This window comes from Erpetoichthys calabaricus, chromosome 11 (genome assembly GCF_900747795.2).
Source record: "Erpetoichthys calabaricus chromosome 11, fErpCal1.3, whole genome shotgun sequence".
In the NCBI taxonomy this organism is placed as follows: Eukaryota; Metazoa; Chordata; class Cladistia; order Polypteriformes; family Polypteridae; genus Erpetoichthys; species Erpetoichthys calabaricus.
The window spans coordinates 68,988,812-69,003,811 of record NC_041404.2 but is presented as its reverse complement, the minus strand read 5'-3'; the positions used below and the strand labels follow the sequence as shown (position 1 = coordinate 69,003,811).

Below are 15,000 nucleotides of genomic sequence, written 5' to 3'. Positions count from 1 at the left end.
ATTTTCCATTTGCTTTAATGAGGTTAAAAAGAGAATGAGATAGAATCAGAGGCAAAACAATACTTTTAGAGTACAGTTGAAGTGAATAGGAAAACTGCTCTGAGTACACTTGTAGAGCAAAGTGCAGAGCAGTGGGACAGGAAAAAAAAAATCACTATATTGGGAAGGGATCTGGCTTTAAGTTTTACTAATGAAGATACCAAGCTAACCATTCTAAAAATCAAGGCTATTCTGAGTAAAACAATGCGAAAATCAGAGTGTGTAAAGCAAGCAACCATTTTTTTTTACAATCAAATATCAGCTTTTGCCTTTGAACAAGACCTTTTTTTAAATTAATTCAAGTTATATTCACATAGTGAAGTTCAATCTGGGAGCCCTTATGTGTATGTACAGTGTGAAGAGAGGTGCCTAAGGAGAACTGTGAGCTGAAACAGACTAAGAGATGATCTAAGCATTAAGTAGATATCGTCAAAAGGAAAAAGCACAGGTCAAAGTTCAGGAGACAGAGTGATCATAAGCAACCAAAAGCAGAGAGTAAAACATGAGTACAACTCAATAAGGAAAAGTTTAATAGTAAAAATCTGATGCTAGGGCTACTTTATGTACAATTGCTAAAGAAGCTGAGATTTTGCATCCACCAAGGGATAACTGTGATTGCTGCCCTCTTTATAAGTAACACATGGTGACTTCAAAGTTGCTATGATTATGGTCATGTGATCAAAACTAATGTGTTCCATAAATAAGAAAAAAAAAATCATGATCAAAATGAAAGTTATATTTCAACTCACAATGCAAAATAAACATCAGAAATAGATTATCAAGATATAAAAACCCAAATCAGCACTAAAATACATGCATAAGGATGTACAAACATTTTATATAAATATATATCTCTCTATTATAAAAGAAAATCTTGAGATGAGACGAGATTATTGCCAAGAGATTTTTTTTTCAAATTCGTCTCAACCATTTCGAGACTATTGCCAAGAGATTTTTTCAAGTTGGTCTTAACCATTTCCGGTTGACGGCCCACGGCCACGGTCCTCTCACCTCTCATTCGTGTGAATCCTTTTGTCACCTCTCATTCTTGTGAATGCTTTTGTCAGACACACTTCCTGCACTCTCACCTCTCATTTGTGTGAATGCATTTGTCACCTCTCATTCATGTGAATGGTTTTGTCACACAGAAACAAAAAGGAGTGTGGCATCCAAGAAAAATTAATTGCAAAAATGTTGTTCGATTAAATATTGTATCACCAAAAGATATCGAACTGTTTCATTTAAAATTTTTGTTACGTGAATCGAAAGGAGCAACTTCATATAAAGATGTTCTAACTATAGATGGAACTACGTACAGTACTTTTCAAGAAGTGGCACGAGCAGATGGATTATGTAAATCAGACAACTACTGTATATGTTTGAAATGATGTCTGATGCCCTTCTGTAATCATGCATGACAAATTAAGACACTTCTTCATGTACTTAATTATGACGGGTGACGTTGATGCTTTAAAATTATGGGAAGCGTTCAATGGACCAAGTTTAATGAACAAACTGCTCTTTCGATCATCAAAGAATAGAAGCAGAAGATTTAATGATGCAGCAATTTGGACTTCAAGAAGAAATAGACGAATCTGAGGTAAAGAAAGAGATAACAGCAGACGTGTGGCCTGAATTTATTTACAATTATATAAAAAAATTAGTGTTTTTGCTTTCAAGCAGATGTTAAATTAAGTGGAGATTGTTAATTTGAATACAGCACATAAAATAGATATAAATTTAGCTATGATGCAAATTAGCAACATTAGGCATAATTGGGTATAAAAGTAACTAAACTAATTTTCCACTCTCAGGTATGTAATTTTATTGATGTTGCTATTGGTAAATGTACAACACTCATGTACACTACAGTGCCAATAAACTGCTCCAATTAATTTTGATCCAATATGAGGGCACTATTTGGATTTTTTTTCATGCAATACAGATTTCTTTGTTCTGCAATATTATCCAAAAGATCAGCATCAAAAAAGTCTTGGAAGTACTGAATGGGCAGTCTGATTTCATCAGCATCAGGAACAGCAGCTTGCCAAATTGGAATGTCTTTTGCAAAGTCCTGTTGTTGCACTGTCCTCCACACTACCTTTTGCTCTGTTCTCCTTGCAGCAGCTGGTCACCTTCTTGCACCAGTAGCACTGGTGCTAGCAGGTGCATCATGATTGCTGTCAGAGTCTTCATCACTGCTGCTTTTGTTGTCAGTACTCTCCTTACTGCTGCTTTCATCTCCAGAAACATCACCTGGTGATAATGGTCTGTAGTCTTCATCGGTATCCTCACTGTCACTGAGACAGCTGTCATCATTTTCAACTGGTGGAAACCTGATTTGAAGTCCACCAGCTCGCTTCCCGTAGAAAGATGATGTGTTCATTTAGTTCTGCCTCAAAATAAAATGGCAGAAATCGCATTTATATACCAGTATGCTACTTTTACATTGATTGTAGAAATTAACTAGGATCAAAATGAAAAGCATTTGAAATCTATGCACAGGAATTCTAATTTCTACGATATTGCACCTAAATAAAATATTATTCATATGCAGCCGTTATTGCTGAAAGTAGTGAAAAACCGACAAAGCGAAAATGGCGTATAACTTACACGAAATTTTCATCACATGTAGTCTATTCTGAAATATCAGCAATAGAAGCAAACAATAAGCATATATGTATTTTTATCTTGGCGCAATTTACCTCAAATGTGGAGAATTTCTCGAAATAAGCAGCCAAAATCCACGTGCATGGCAACACAAACACATCGCTTTCATCAGGCGGTTGTAGCTTCCACTATGACCGCTAGATGGGATGAGCTGCGCTTTCAATACAATCCTTGGAACGTATCGAATACTGTGGAAGGCCATGGAAAATTATATCAGGATATGTACTCACAATTAAACAATGATCAAAGAGCAGTTTTCGACAGAATTCAAAAATGTATTCTCGGTGAAATTCGTCAGCAGTTATTCCTCATAGATGGACCTGGTAGCACAGGTAAAACATTTTTGTATAAGTGTTTAGTCCAGGGGTGCCCACGCTTTTTTGGCTTGTGAGCTACTTTTAAAATGACCAGGTCAAAATGATCTGCCTACATTAAAAATGCTATTATATATATATATATATATATATATATTATATACTTTATATATAAAATATATGTTGGCGTACTTTGCATAACTGACTAACCCTTATGGCACAATAACAATTCAATACATTTAAGGTCACTACGGTATTTGGACTTAATAATCTTAAGATTAGGCTGACTCGCATAAATAAGTAGAGCCGAATAATGCAGTCAAGGAGGTAACACATTTCCTCATGTTTGGGTAACTTTCCTCCATGAGTAAGTTCCAAAACTGTCCATGAGCCCCAGACTTCAGCTAAGTGTCATCCTGTAGTGTCAAAATCTCATCCTCCACTGTAGAGAAGTTTTAGGTGAAACAGTGTTGCAATTTTTGATGCGGGTGAATCACCCTCAACATCTTCCCTAAATGGATAGCACATAAATGTAGCGATTGGCTCAAGTAAAGCAAAGTCCTGAAACCGTCTGTCAAAGTCTGACAGACAATTTTCAATCTGCTCTGTGTAGCGTATGCTGTCAAGTTGTGCACACGCCTTCAATTGCATCTCCAGCTCTGATGCGAGGTTTTGGATGTTCCCCAAATCATGGCGCTGCAGCTTTGAAGACAGATGTTGCATTTTTCATTTGAAAGCATTAACTAAGCTAATCATATTGACCATGGTTTTGTCTTTTCCTTGCAGCTATAAATTAATCTTTTTCAACATGTTGGTCAGATCGGTAAAAAAATGCCAAGTCTAGCAGCCATTGATCATTATTAAGATGCTTGTATTCTGCATGTTTAATGACAAGGAGAAACTCCTTTATCTCCAGCCAGGGGTCTCAAAATCTCCGCAGGAATTTTCCCCTAGCCATCTGCCTCAATAAAGGCCTCTTTTATCATCTCTCCATCTTGGAAGGACTTCTTATGCTTAACGATCGAGTGACTCACCCGGAACAATGCTTCGGTGTCTGCCTTTGCTTTTGAATTCAGCCAAGTTAAAAATTCATGGCTGTCCAATTAACTACGATTTTAGTTCCCTCACCTTTTTCTTTCTCAGATCGCTTTTTAGAAGGAAGTCAGTTTCGTAGTTTTTATGAACAGTTCGAAAGTGCCTTTCCACATTTTCCTTCTTTGGAATAGCAATGATAGATTGACAGATCAGACAAACGCACTTCGATTGTGACATTGTGAGAAAAAAAATTCCTCTTCCAATTCCACATATCCAGCTCCCCAACCAATTTTTTTTTTCATATCCCTTCTTTTGTCGATATAAATTAGAAGGCTAACTAGATCACTTAGATAGCCAGAGTTTTGCAGTAGCTCACGCGTTTCATCGTGCATGCGGGGTGACCCGTGTGTTAGAAGAAAAGAGATCTCAGACTGGCCGCCCTGTATGTGAATCAAGCGGCAAATGCCATAGGGAGGATATAAGATAGACTAACATCTAGAAAAAATTTTTTTGAATGCAACGCAATCTATTTGCACTACCTTTCTGATCTACCGGTCGATTGCGATCGATGTATTGGGCACCAATGATTTAGTCCATTATTGTAAACACTTATGCAAACACATTGTATTGATAGCGTGGACAGGTATAGCAGTAGTTCTTCTTCCATATGGTAAAATGGCTCACAAAATTTTTTTTAAATATCATGGATGAAAATGTTACATTGAAATGGAAAAAGAAGATGAAACAAGCAATGCAAAAGACTGAAATACTTATTTGGGACGTAGCGTCAATGATCCCACAAACAGTATCTATACTAATAAAAGGCAAAGCCCTCACTGACTGACTGACTAACTCATCACTATCTCCAACTTCCTGTGTAGGTGGAAGGCTGAAATTTGGCAGGCTCATTCCTTACAGCTTACTTACAAAAGTTAGGCACGTTTCATTTCGAAATTCAAAGCATAACGGTCATAACTGGAACCTCTTTTTTGTCCATATACTGTAATGGACTGCAGCTCGCTGGCCGTGGGAGGCGGAGTTGCGTATCGCGTCATCACGCCACCCACGTAATCACGTGAACTGACTGTGAACAAAGTACGTACAAAACAAGGAAGAGCCCCAAAGAAAACATTCATTACACAATTGAGAAGGCAGCGAAACAATAAGAAGCGAGCGAGTGACGCATACAAGCATATTTATAAGTGCAGCTACTGAGGAAACAAAGCACGGTGTAAACCGTAAGTTTAAATTAAGTTTATAGAAACGCTCCCGCTACCGTTTGCAATACCATATTCGTGACATACAAGTTTAATGAGAAGACACGAGGTATAAACGAGACTTTGGATCACTTTGTAACGGACTTAAAATTGCTGTAGCGAGAAACTTTTAAGTGCCGGGTCTTAGCTAACATTAAATTAAGCCGTGGACAACGCAACATCACACAAGAGAGCGGCTCACGTGAACTGACTGAACTTTGAGGCAAGATTGCTTTTCTCCTGTACAACTATACGTTGCATTCTCAACAGTAAGCTTGCACGGCTTGGTCATATTACAACCGGAGTGCTGAACTGACAACGTGGTTAACAAACAGAACTATAACCATCGTAATAAACGAACAAAAAAACAGCGGAGAACCCGTGGATTTGAGCGACTGACGCATAGACATATTCATGAGTGCAGGTACTTCGGAAACAAAGCACCGTGTAAACCTAAAGTTTAAATTAAGTTCATAGACCTACAAAAGGTTGTATATATATATATATATATATATGTGTATATATACAGTAATCCCTCACCTATCGCGGGGGTTACGTTCCAGAGCCCCCCGCGATAGGTGAAAATCCGCGAAGTAGCGACCTATATTTATTTTATAATTTATACATATTTTAAGGCTTTATAAACCCTTCCCACACTCTTATAAACCTTTCTCACTCTCTTGTTAACCTTTCCCACACTCTTATAAACACTTCCTATGCTCTTAAACACTTTCTGCATTCTTAAACACTACAGACCAACACTGCACACTGCACGCAAGGGATCAGACGTCAATGTGTCTGCACTCGCTTTGTGAAGGGGGGCAGCTGAACTCACGCTGAGCAGAAATGGACTTTGTGCTGCTTCAGTACAAATCTAAGAATTTTCGCTCCACGCACTATGCCTTTGTGAGATGCAGAGACACTGAACAGATGATGTCTGCAAGTACAGTCCCCACCATGAAGCACTGGTGGATGTGTGATGGTGTGGGCTTTGTGTAGGTGATAGTACGGCTGATTTATTTAGTATTCAAGGCACACTTATCCATGACTTCTGCCACCCGCTCTGGTCATTTGTTTTTCATCAGGACAATGATACAAAACACATCACTAGACTGCCTAAGAGGTATTTGGTTAAAAAAAAAAAAAAAGAAGAAAAAGAAAAGTGATTGAGTGCTAGATAGGGGATGGAGATGATCTAACCTAAACAGTTACCAGACCTAAACCCAGAAGAGGTGAGATGAGATGGACTGGAAAATGAAGGAAAAGCATTCAACAAGAAATTGGATATATGGGAACTGTTAGAAAAGCTTCCCAGGTAGATATTTCGTGAAACTGGTAGAGAGAATGTCAAGGGTAAGAAAAGTTTTAACAAATTTAAAATATATCATTTTGAATTGTTTAATAGTTTTTGGACACTGCATAATTCTGTATCAGTTATTTCATAATTTTGATGTTTCCACTGTTAGAAAAGGCTATATATATATATATAAAGTGAATTCAGAAAGTATTCAGATCCCTTCACTTTAAGTACACATAATTGTGTTATAGATTTAATTTTAAATGGATAATAGTTGAATCCCTGAAGCCTACGAAAAAAGTCATAATCTCGGGCCACCTTGAATTCCTTCGAATCTCCTCATCAGCGTCTTTGTTTTGCAAATGTGTCAATCAGCACAAGCAGCAAGCAGCCTGCTATCCCATCCCCCCACTGATGCTGTGGAAGTTCTCCCAGCTCAAGTATGTTTATCTGGGTGTAAGGTGCCTGGAAATGTATAGGGTATATAATATATCGTTATTTGGAATACATAAAAAGACAGTTTCTATTTTAGGTATGTGTTCAGCATTTCTTACCTTGCATTTCCTGTCATCCTACATTTACCCAGATCTTTGTAGACGTGGAACACACATGAAATGTACGTATTCCAAATAACAATATATTATTTGCCCTATACAGGGTAACTCCAGGCACCTCAAACCCAAATAAATGATGCGGAGGTGCAAACGAATTTAAGGCGGCCCAAAATTATGCCTTTTCTCGTAGGCTTCAGGGATTTTAGTGATAAAGCTACCATTTTTACCTATCAATGTACACTCAATAACTGTAGATGACAAAGTGAAAACATGTTTTTAGAATGGTGTACAAATTTAATAAAAATCAAAAATTGAAATCTCTTATTTATATGAGTGTTCGGTACCTTTGCTGTGGCACTCCAAATTGTGGTCAAGCATATTCTGTTTGCTTCACATATCACTGAGATATGTCTAGAACTTGACTTCAGTTTGCCACAAGTATACTCAAGTGACTGGACAGTATTCAAAGGCGCACACCTGTGTATATAAGGATCCACAATTCATACTGTAACGTCAGAACAAAAACTAAGCCCAAAGTCCAAAGAACTCTCTGTATACCTCTATGATAAAATTGTGGTAAGGCACATATTACAGCAAGGGCATAAAACCATTTCTAAAGCTTGGAGTGTTGCTAAGAGCACAGTGGCCTTAATAATTGTGAAATGGGAGAAGTCTGGAACCACTAGGACTCTTCCTAGAGCCCTGGATATTTGGCCAAACCGAGTAACTGGGCAAGAATGACATTGGTCAGGGAGATGACCAAAAACCCAACTGTCACACTAATAGAGCTTCAGAAGTCCTCTGCCAAGATAGGAGAACCTGTCGAAAGGAACACCATCTCGGCAGCACTCTGTCAATCAAGTGTTTATGGTATAGTGGCTAGACAGAGGCCATTCTTGAGTAAAAGGCAATGACAATTTAAAGGACTCTTGAGGACATGAGGAATAAAGATTAAATGGACTGATAAGAGAACTACTTAACTGTCTGGGCAGAATTGTAAGCACTATGTTTTGCGAAGACCAGGATGCCCTACTCATCAAGAAAGACGTAAACACTTCGCTGTTTGTTAATCCTGGAATTAAACTCTTCAGATTAGTTACTTGAATAGATAAAGGCATCTTTACCTCACTTTCAGTTCTTTCTTGAACACTCCTGAGAAGCTGACTTCTTTGTTTGTAACTGACACGTTGGTATTATCTTCATTTCCTGAGACATCCACTTCCATTTCCACCACATTTTCCGAATTAACCACATCTTCATTGGTGAATGCAACTTCATCTTTTTCTTTATATTTTGTGATGGTACTCTCGCCATTTTCTGCAGCAAAAGGCAGCTGACTCATTGGCTCTTGTACGGGCTGAGGTTCTGTAACTGAAGCTGCATCATTCTCATCATTTTCAGCTTCATCGGGCAGCTGACACACAGGTTCTTCTACAGAATGAGGGTCTGTAGCTGAAGTGTCATCATTTTTACCATTTTCAGCTACTACAGACAGCTGACATACGGGCTCTTCTACAGACTTAGGCTCTGTAGTTGAAGTCACATCTTTTTCACCATTTTCAGCTACAACATGAAGCTGACACACGGGCTCTTCTACAGGCTGGAGTTCTGTAACCAAAGTTAAACCATTCTCCACGGGAGTATCCAATGTGTCAAGGTTCATTTCAGCAAAGTCCAACTGCCTGCTTGGCACCCTTTGTAATTCATACATGCACTTAATGTGGACCTTCAAAATGCCAAGAACTGGTTGCAATGCTTTTTCATTTACACTTTGGCCTTTGTTGTGCTCATCCAATGTGGTTCTGTGTACTCTTTTTGACGGTCTTCTTTTATGGAAAGGCGCTGTTTAAAAATCAGGCATGGCTGAAAGTTTACCTAGTTCAGAAAAAGAAAAACATCAAGAAGAAATAACTGAATTAGTTGCAATTTGATCCATTCTCAATTCTTAAACCTCTTTGGCCGAGTATATGAAAGAGCAATTAATGGCCATTAACATACAAAGGTTTATTTACATATTAAAAACAATTTCAAAGCTAATTTTCTTTTTTACCTATAATTACGGTAATGTTTATTAAAGACAAAACTAGCGGACTATATAATTTCTGCTATTTTACTGCCATAAAAACTCAGCCAATTTAAATTCAGCTTTCACTCATTGTACATTTTTAAGCATAACACCCTCAAAAATTGTGAATTTCCCCTTGGGATTAATAAAGTATCTATCTATCTGCCTATCTATCTAAAAAAGATAAATGTATTGCTAATAAATCTAAGTTTCCACTAAAATAATAACTTGAATCACAGAAGCAAAAAACTGCTAATTTGAGAATGAAGGGTTGAGACATGTAACTGAAATATGGCACAGCAATATATACATGTTAGAAAAGGATTGCTATTTTAATTATATTCAAAATGATTAAAATAAAGTTTTAGAATATAAAACTTTAATATATTCAAAAATAATCTTTTCATTTTAATTGTGATCCTGTCTTTAAAGATGGAGAACACAGCACATGTCATATTTTTTTCTGCTATTGAAATGAAGCCAGGGAAATCTGATAAGAATGATGAAAGAGAAAATAGGAGGGAATATTGTTTTTCTTTTTGTTGGACCTTCTATGGCTAAACAGACAACAAAGCCATAAAAAAGAGAGGCAGAGACACAATGGAGACAATGGAGGCACATTAACCATCAACCAGTACACCATCTATATATATAATTCACTAAGGCAAGACAACCATGGAAAGCACGCCAGAAGGGGGCGTGGATTCACTAAGCTGCCGACAAGTAAGACACCCATGGCGCACGCAGGAAGGAGCCACGCCCACCAACTCTAAGCCCATTGGATACAACGACAACTCACAGAGCCACGGCTACCAAGTCAGACGCGACGCCTCCGAAAACATGCCGTCATTTCTGTTTGTCTGTGCCACAGTGTACATTCAGCTCTGACCCACGTTGACTTTTCATTAGTCAACCTCAGTGGAACCTTGGTTCACAAAGAGGCAGCACCAGAGAAAGACAGAGGCACACACAGGCAGCCCGACAGAGAGCCACGCACACACAGGCAGTGCGACACAGTCACACAAACACAGGCAGCGCGACAGAGAGCCGCGCAATCCTTTAAAACTGAGGTTAAAACACAATGAAGCAGTCTTTAAAAACCAATAAACCCTGTGCCTCTTTTTTATTAGCGTCTCACCTGCTTCACCGCCCTGCAACAGTCGAGACACTCTCTCTGCAGCTGACCTTCTCTGTGCCTGACTCCACTACTGTCAGTCGCCTGATTAAAAATGGTGAACTCCTGCAATGTTACTATCTTGCTTGGCTTTTAAATAAAGTTCGGATTTGTTGAAATGTTCCTTTTTTTCCCCCTGTGCTTAAAACTCATTTTTAAAAAAGTGTTTATACAACTGCTGCAATGTTACAGAGAGAGAGGGCTCGCGTGCTTCTGAGAGACAGAAGGGGAGGGGGCTCCCGTGCTTCTGAGAGACAGAAGGGGAGGGGGCTCCCGTGCTGCTGAGAGAGAGGGGGGGGGGGCTGGGGAGGCTCCCATGCTCCTGAGAGAGGGAGAGGGGGCTCACGTGCTGCTGAGAGAGAGAGAGAGGGGGGCTGGGGAGGCTCCCGTGCTCCTGAGAGAGGGAGAGGGGGCTCACGTGCTGCTGAGAGAGAGAGAGAGGGGGGGGGCTGGGGAGGCTTGCGTGCTGCTGAGACAGAGAGAGAGGGGGCTGGGGAGGCTCGTGTGCTGCTGAGACAGAGAGAGAGGGGGGACTGGGGAGGCTCCCGTGCTGCTGAGAGAGAGGGAGAGGGGGGGCTGGGGAGGCTCCCGTGCTGCTGAGAGAGAGAGAGGGGGGGGGCTGGGGAGGCTCGGGTGCTGCTGAGAGAGGGGGGGGGCTGGGGAGGCTTGCGTGCTGCTGAGGGAGAGGGGGGCTGGGGAGGCTCGCATGCTGCTGAGAGAGAGAGAGAGGGGGGGCAGGGGAGGCTCTCGTGCTGCTGAGAGAGGGGGGGCTGGGGAGGCTCGCCCGTGCTGCTGAGAGAGAGGGGGGGGGCTGGGGAGGTTCGTGTGCTGCTAAGAGAGGGGGGGCTGGAGAGGCTCGGGTGCTGCTGAGAGAGAGAGAGAGAGAGGGGGGCTGGGGAGGCTGCATGCTGCTGAGAGGGGGGGGGGGCTGGGGAGGCTCGCCTGCTGCTAAGAGGGGGGGGGGGGGCTGGGAAGTAACTTTCACCAGCGTGGCCTCCATCGTCACTGACGATCCCGCTTTCAGTCACGGACAATTGTATGTTGCTCTCTCCAGAGGTCCATCTTTTCATTCACTCACACTGGTATCCACAAACCCACCCCATTTGGACAACTGTGTCGTTCAGCAAGTGTTCACCCATCAATACATAATTATGCGGCGTATGTTACGCAGCGGATTGGCTAGTCTGCTATATTTAAAGTAAAAAATAATCAAAGCTGTGCAGAAGGAAATACTACATGTTTATAAAATCTACTGAAGATAAACCATTTTAAGAGGACTTGCTCTTTTAGAGCATACAACCAGTGATAGAAAACTATTAAAGGCACTTTAGAATGTAAAATATTTGTATATTTTAAATGTTAAAATACAAAACATTCAAATAAAAAAATTATAAGGAAAGAAAGATCTAAAGTAATTAAAACTGAGTTCATAGTTACATGGGAGCAGCATTACAGCATGAATGGTAGACTAAGTACCTGGATCAGTAAAGACTATGCAGAAGACTAAAATCAGAGACTAGGAGAGAGCAACACAGAGTTGATACCACAACGAAAATGGAATGTTGGCTAAGAATCTCAGATGTGCAGAAGTTTGACTATAATTCGATACTGTAAAGGAACCCAGTGTAGTTAAGTGAGATGATGTATGCATTACTCTTGGCATATGTCAACATTCTGGCAGCAGCATTTTTAACATGTTGTAATCGTTAAATGCTCTGAGTGGAAAGGCCTGAGAAAAGGGAATTATGGCAATCAAGTGATGAAAAAATAAAAGCTGAAAAAAAATAAATAGCTGTATCTCAATGATTGGATGAATTAGTCTGTTCAGAAGGATAAGCTGCAAGAGATATTGTTTAGGAAGAAATCAGCCTAACAGCGACAATTTATTTTTCCAGCATTACATCAAAAAAACATTTACTTCATCATTTATTTTATGTCATGCATCTCAAAATTACAAAGCCAGTATTTTAAAACTTAAATGATTTTAAAGAAGAAAAGAATATTAAAAGAAATTTCAACGTAAATGCTGCAGATATAACATTTAGCTCGCAACAAAAGATGTTTTTCATTAATGCCAACTTGCTGAAACTATAACCTAGCGCAGTGTTTAGACCCACTTTTCCCCATAGAAGTGTACTTGCAACATACCAAAGAGGGTTGGGGTTCTCCCTTGGTGAATCAAGCATGTTCATCAGAAATGGGTCCCCACTGGTGAATAGAGGACGTTTGTTATAGTGAATCCACTTTGGTGAAATCAAGCACAATCATCAGAGCATACCCCTTGGTGACTAATTCACAACAAATCACAATCCACTGCAACTATAAAATACAATAGCAACTCACGGCATACCAGCAACAACCTGTGACTGGGTCATGACCCAGTGGTTGACAAACACTAATCTAGTAGAAAATGAGGTCCATACAACCACAACCACTGTGTTATGATGCAAAAAGTATAATGGCAAAAAAACAAAAATATCAGTGTGATTATGGATGTCACATGAACTGAAAATCTAATGGTACTAGCTTTTTACAGTACCAGTACTACCGTGTGAAATAGTTACTGCACTAATGCATGACTCAAAATATACAAATTACTTTAAAAGGGACAATATTAAGTCAGTACAAACACGAAACTGAAGTTAAGCTATTTATTCATAAAAATGGCTCAGTGCTGAGGGTGACAATACAGCACCACATCAATGCTTTCTATTTAGCACATGATTGTGAGAATTGTTCTTATTAAAAAGAAAAAAATACACAATAAAACACATACACAGGCTTTTGTTGACACTTTTACCTCATTACAGAGTTATTCAGAAACATATTTGTGCATGCTTTTTGAAGTGCTATAATGTCAGCAACCAGATGAGAGTTTTAATTGTTCAACTTATAATGCCACAGGATAATAAGAAGAAACGAAGTGATGGTAAGATAAATCGCTTTTTGTGTTATTTGTTTAGTTTTTGAGGCCCTGAAAATGTGACGAACGTAGTTAAAATACACGTGTCATATATTTGAAACGTATGCAGGTGAATGTAATGCAGCATTACCGGTGACAGTGTGGGCCCACATAAACAGCAGGGTATATGCAACATCGGATTCAAATTATTTTGTGTACAGAACACTAAACCAATAAATACAGGATATGCAAAGCATGAAACAGAATAAAAGAAAAAGTAAACCAGAGTAAAATACTAAATTCAATACTGAAAGAAATGCCTGAACAAATAACACAATTTGTGATCTATACTAATAAAAGGCAAAGCCCTCACTGACTCACTCACTCATCACTAATTCTCCAACTTCCCGTGTAGATGGAAGGCTGAAATTTGGCAGGCTCATTCCTTACAGCTTACTTACAAAAGTTAGGCAGGTTTCATTTCAAAATTGTACACGTAATGGTCATAACTGGAACCTCTTTTTTGTCCATATACTGTAATGGAGTGCAGCTCGATGGCCGTGGGAGGCGGAGTCGCGTATCGCGTCATCACACCTCCTACGTAATCACGTGAACTGAAAACAAGGAACAGCCACAAAGAGCGCTGAAGAAAACATTCATTACACAATTGAGAAGGCAGCGAAACAATAAGAAGCGAGCGAGTGACTGACTGAACACAACACGAGTGATCACTTCGATGAATCAAACCTGTTCAAAAAACACATTACACAATTGATAAGGTATGAAAAGAATATGAAGCGACTGACGCATACAGGCATAAATTAAGTCCATAGACCTACAAAAGATTGCCATTTTTCTCCTGTACAACTATACGCCTGACTTTATTGAAAAGAAACTAAACTTGCAGCGCCGCTATTCAATGACGCGCCGCTTGCAGTGCCACTATTCAATGACACTTGCCTAACGCCTGACTTTATTGAAAAGAAACTAAACTTGCAGCGCCGCTATTCAATGACGCGCCGCTTGCAGTGCCACTATTCAATGACACTTGTCTAACGCCTGACTTTATTGAAAAGAAACTAAACTTGCAGCGCCGCTATTCAATGACGCGCCGCTATTCAATTACACTTGCCTAACGCCTGACATTATTGAAAAGAAACTAAACTTGCAGTGCCGCTATTCAATGACACTTACCTAACGCCTGACTTTACTGAAAAGAAACTAAACTTGCAGTGCCGCTATTCAATGACACTTGCCTAACGCCTGACTTTATTGAAAAGAAACTAAACTTGCAGCGTCGCTATTCAATGACGTGTCGCTATTCAATTACACTTGCCTAACGCCTGACTTTATTGAAAAGAAATTAAACTTGCAGTGCCGCTATTCAATGACACTTGCCTAACGCCTGACTTTATTGAAAAGAAACTAAACTTGCAGTGCCGCTATTCAATTACACTTGCCAATTACACTTCAATTACAATGCCTCTCCTAAGGGGCGATACTGTGGGATCTAGGCATCAGTCAAAGCACCAATCACAGGCCCGATTAGAAAGCGGGAAGCTGTGATTTGTCGTCTCCCTCCCATGTAACAATCACAGCCCATGTTACAACGCACTTAGTCACCAAATATGTATATATATGTATATGTAGATATGTGTATATGCAGGTATGTATATATCTATAATAATAAAAGG

General features: G+C 39.7%; 1 protein-coding gene across 2 annotated transcripts in view; it reads right to left on the bottom strand.

Moving 5' to 3' along the window:
- The window catches only part of LOC114660537 (methyl-CpG-binding domain protein 1-like), a 417,772-nt gene that overhangs the window by 207,812 nt on the left and 194,960 nt on the right, over positions 1 to 15,000 (bottom strand). For both annotated transcript variants that reach the window (XM_051933483.1, XM_051933485.1), the window contains one exon: positions 8,290 to 9,040. In XM_051933483.1, the coding sequence (XP_051789443.1) occupies positions 8,290 to 8,876 (587 nt within the window). In that variant the 5' untranslated portion in view covers positions 8,877 to 9,040. The remainder of the gene's footprint in view (positions 1 to 8,289; positions 9,041 to 15,000) is intronic.